The sequence below is a fragment of a genome, assembly GCF_019968955.1.
Source record: "MAG: Porospora cf. gigantea A chromosome Unknown PgA_NODE_2151_length_4008_cov_693.244, whole genome shotgun sequence".
NCBI lineage: Eukaryota > Apicomplexa > Conoidasida > Eugregarinorida > Porosporidae > Porospora > Porospora cf. gigantea A.
Genome location: NW_027151504.1, coordinates 1 through 4,008, shown reverse-complemented (window position 1 = coordinate 4,008; position 4,008 = coordinate 1). Strand labels below are relative to the sequence as shown.

The 4,008-nt window shown below is 51.1% G+C and overlaps 1 protein-coding gene across 2 annotated transcripts, besides 1 other annotated feature; it reads left to right on the top strand.

The window, feature by feature from the left end:
- On the top strand, positions 1-650 carry KVP18_002765 (uncharacterized protein; the record flags this gene model as incomplete). 2 transcript variants are annotated; one of them, XM_067953933.1, is made up of 1 exon in its annotated part: positions 1-650. In XM_067953933.1, a coding segment is annotated over one exon (650 nt), but the record flags the coding sequence as incomplete, so codon positions are not given. The 2 variants fall into 2 exon arrangements, with proteins under 2 accessions (XP_067811529.1, XP_067811528.1); XM_067953932.1 differs by having other exon boundaries at positions 12-650.
- Positions 651-1,289: 639 nt separating this feature from the next.
- Positions 1,290-2,957: a sequence feature (Protein overlapping with rRNA (KVP18_002764, KAH0482756.1) was converted to a misc_feature.).
- Positions 2,958-4,008: the final 1,051 nt, after the last annotated feature.

The following is a 4,008-nucleotide window of genomic DNA, read 5'->3' as shown; positions in this document are numbered from 1 at the left end:
AGCCTTTGCAGTCTGGCTGGCTGCCTCCGAGTCTCGAAACCCTGCACGCGCTCGAGTATGGCTACGAGCTGCTGCAGGGGGTTTTACCCCAAGGCTTAAAACGCCTGCATATCTGTCGTTTCAACTACGAGTTGGTGGAAGGAAGTCTCCCAGCCTCACTGGAGTACCTTCGGCTTGATTCCTACACTAAAGCTTTGAAACCTGATGTATTGCCCAGGGGGCTGAAGAGGCTCGATTTGCCAGTGCATCGGCGGCACCTCTTCTCTCGTACATTGGACGAGGAGTCATCCGAGTACGGAGACGAAGCTTTGGTTTACCGAGACTACGATCCGTTTGCGTTGGAGGACAACTACGATCTCCCTATGTATGGTGGTGACGATTACGATGACTACAGACCCGCGTATACAGACTACATCGACGACTCTTACTTCAGTGACGAACCGTCCTACATCAGTGACTTCAGTGAAAATGAAACGATCTCAGCGGACTACTACAGCGGCTCAGCGCCCTCAACAATCTACAGCTACGAGAACAGCGGCTCAGCACCCTCATCAATTTACAGCGAAGCGACTCCCTCGTCAATCTACAGCGGCGTCAGCTACGAGGACTACATCAACGCTACAGAAGCTCAAAGTTCGTTGAGCTCTTAGTCAAGTACGTTAAACGGGTTATGAAAACTTCCAGGGCAGCTCTTCTAGACATAGCAATGCAAATGTGTAAGCGGGGCCTAGTGCCGGAGATTTCACTCCGGTGTAATTCCCCGCTGCTTTATTGGGGTCCAGCACAGCTGGCAACAGCCCGCACCTGATCCCCGCCAAAATTGTCTGTGGAAAGTTCAACCCAACCTTCGCCAAGTCATTTACTCCACAAAGTATAGCGCAGTATTAATGATCCCCTAGCGGCGATCAACTTGACTCGCGCATAAGCAATAGGCTTAAGACAACAAGCTGTAGGAAACCAGAGTCAGGAATTGCAGTCTCCCTGCGTCGCACTCACAGCGAGCGCGTAGTAAAGAGACACCAGTATCGCGACTACTCTAAGAGTACTGAAAGCCGTCCTCCTTGGTAAGCCGCTCAACTAAACAACCGATGAAGCAATATGTGAATTAGTTGCTCTGGCTGCCTCGAATGTGGGGTGGAATTTCAGCCCAAGTCTCGACAGAGTTCTTGGAATTCCTTCAACAGGCGATCGTGTGCACATGTAACTTATGCCATCCACCTCCTTGACAACCCACAGATCATGACTCGTTCCACCATATATTATACTATTAGCATTCCGTGTGAGTGATCATGACTGTAACCTTGTACCTTACGAAGAAGCTGTGCACTTTGGAGGAAGGACTCTCTGGCGCTGACACAGTGGCTGTGCAGGGCGACCGTATTGTCGCCGTGGGAAAGCTGGCTGACTTGGAGCGACAGTTCCAGAATGCTCATGTGGACCGATCGTTTTCTGAGAAGTTTGTTTACCCTGGATTCATTGACCCCAATGTCCATCTGTGGCTATTCCAACTGTGTCTCCTTTGTGACGTTGTCTCGCCTGACGAGTGGTCCTTCCCCTGGTCTCACAACCCCTCCTCGCTCACCTCTGACGACTTTGAGACCCGAGTGAAAGCGATCGTAGCTTCCCACAAAGCGGGTCCGGACGTAGACGACTACATTATGGTTTGGGGCTATCACAGCGACTGGCACGGCTGTCTCACGAAGGAGCAGCTGAATACTTGGAGTCCTAACAAGCCTCTGTGCGTTTGGCAGCGGTCGATGCACGAGGCGGTGTTGAACGATGCCATGATGAAGCACCTCGACCTAAACCGCGAGGCCTACATCGGAACGCCTGCCTACGATAGCACCACGTCATGGAATCGTCAGCACTTCGCAGACGAAGTCTTATTCGCTATGCTTCCGAGACTATTTACGCTCTTCACCGACTCGAAGAAACATACGTCGGCTTTTAAGAAGATCAAGGAGCTGCTGCTCGATGGAGGAGTGACCATGTGCTGCGATCAGGGAATTCAGCTTTTCGGCGACGCGTTGACTACTTTTAACAAGAAGGTCGTCGCCGCTAGGCTGGCCTGCGACCTGTTCATGGTTCCCGAGTGCAACATTTTGTGGAAGGTGAAGGGTCGCGAGGCATTGGATGTCATAGACTCCATGGTCAAGAACCAGAACGATGCCGTCCAGGGCTACAAGATGCTTCCTAAACAGGTGAAGCTCTACTCTGACGGTTCCGCCTTCCCTCAGAAGATGATGCTGAAGCACAAGTACACCAACGGTGGTCAAGGAGAGTGGCTTATGGCTCCGGAGAGTTTCAAAATGTGCGCAGAATTGTTCTGGGAGAATGACTACCAGATCCACGCGCACTGCCATGGGGACCTGGGCTGTGAAGTCGTCATTGAGACCCTTAAGGGTTGCGTGGAGCAGAGGCCTCGAAGTGACCACCGTTTCTGCGCTCACCATCTCTGCGTGATCAAGGACACTCAGCCTCAGAAGCTACGAAACTTGGGGGCGATTGCATCGACCAACCCCAACTACGTCCACGTGTTGGGAGACAAGTACAGTGATGTTGGAGTGGGCCCTGAAAGGGCTCACCTAATCACTAGAAACCGCACCTACCAGGAGCTGGGAATGAGGTGCTCGTTCCACTCCGGCGCTCCTGTGGCCCCGATCAAACCACTCCACCTGATGTGGGCTGCCGTAACCAGAACTGGTATGGAAAGTGGTCGTACTCTCGGTCCTTCTGAGTGCGTCAGAACGGTTGACGCTCTCAAGGCTGTGACTATCAACGCCGCGTACACGATTCAGTGCGAGAAGGACTACGGTTCTATTAACTCTGGAAAGTTCGCCAACCTCACTGTGCTGGATGAAGATCTCTTCGACGTCAACCCGATGCGCATCAAGGACCTCCGCGTGCACGCCATACTCCACAAGGGTAGCATGCACCTCACTTCCAAATCGAAATAGAATTTGAACGTAATTGTGCTTCTGCTGCAAGTGGTCAAATATACATAATTATCCCGACACCAAAAGCAGGCAGCCTATAGGTTCTGCTGCCATTGACGCGCGTTTAATTGGTGCAACCAGAGAGACAGTGTACATTTGAATTAGGCTGCTCTTCTCGAGCGGTCTACGTTTCATGTCAGTGTCTGAATTCTACAACTTCACAAACAGTGCGTTGGGCAGCAATCACCTTTCATATAAACGTCTTAACGTTTGCGAAAAGCTTGGTTTTAGTTAAACTGTCGGATTCCTCTTGTCCGCTGTAGTTCTGAAAAGGTTGTTAGCGTAAAACGCCACACAGGTGGCTTCAGCGATTCCGAAGGTATCACGTCAACTCGCCGCAGCGCGCCTCACCGCGAAATACAAACCTTCAGAGCCATTCCTTTTTCCCAAGGTATGGGAATCAATTTGCCGACTTCCCTTACCTACGATAGTCTAGGAACCAAAGGCTATTTAACCTTGAGGATTTGATAGGCACCAGACAATGGGCAATAGAGTAACGCGAAGTTGCATTTTCGCCATCTAGAATAGCGCCCAGTAAGTTGGGTTTATGACGTGTAGGAAGCGCAGCACAATACCTTGCGGAGAGAATACACCACAAAAGCTTCATCGGAGCGACTCCAATGATTCGGCGTGGTGGAAAGCTCGGAGCGACTCCTGTTGAACCAGCTCAATTCTCTTCACAAGCGCTACATGATGAGTCTCATTAAACTTGTCATCAGTTCCCACTCCTGCAGCGATAAACTCCGCCAGACTATCGAGTTCTCTGGGTTCGTCTGGGAGGCACAGCTCACCTAATTCTGGCTTGCTGCACTTCCCAGAGGGCGTCACAGTCCGTCATTATTAGTGCTCAATTCCGGCTTGCTTTGAGATTGATTGTGGGGCGCCGCAGAATCCGAAGTAATTCTGCGAGCACACGAAAAAGCAGCCTAAAAGTTAGTCGATGGTGGACCAACACATAAAGTTGAGTGGAAACCTTGAACAACCCCTTCACAATCACAAGGATCGAGCACGC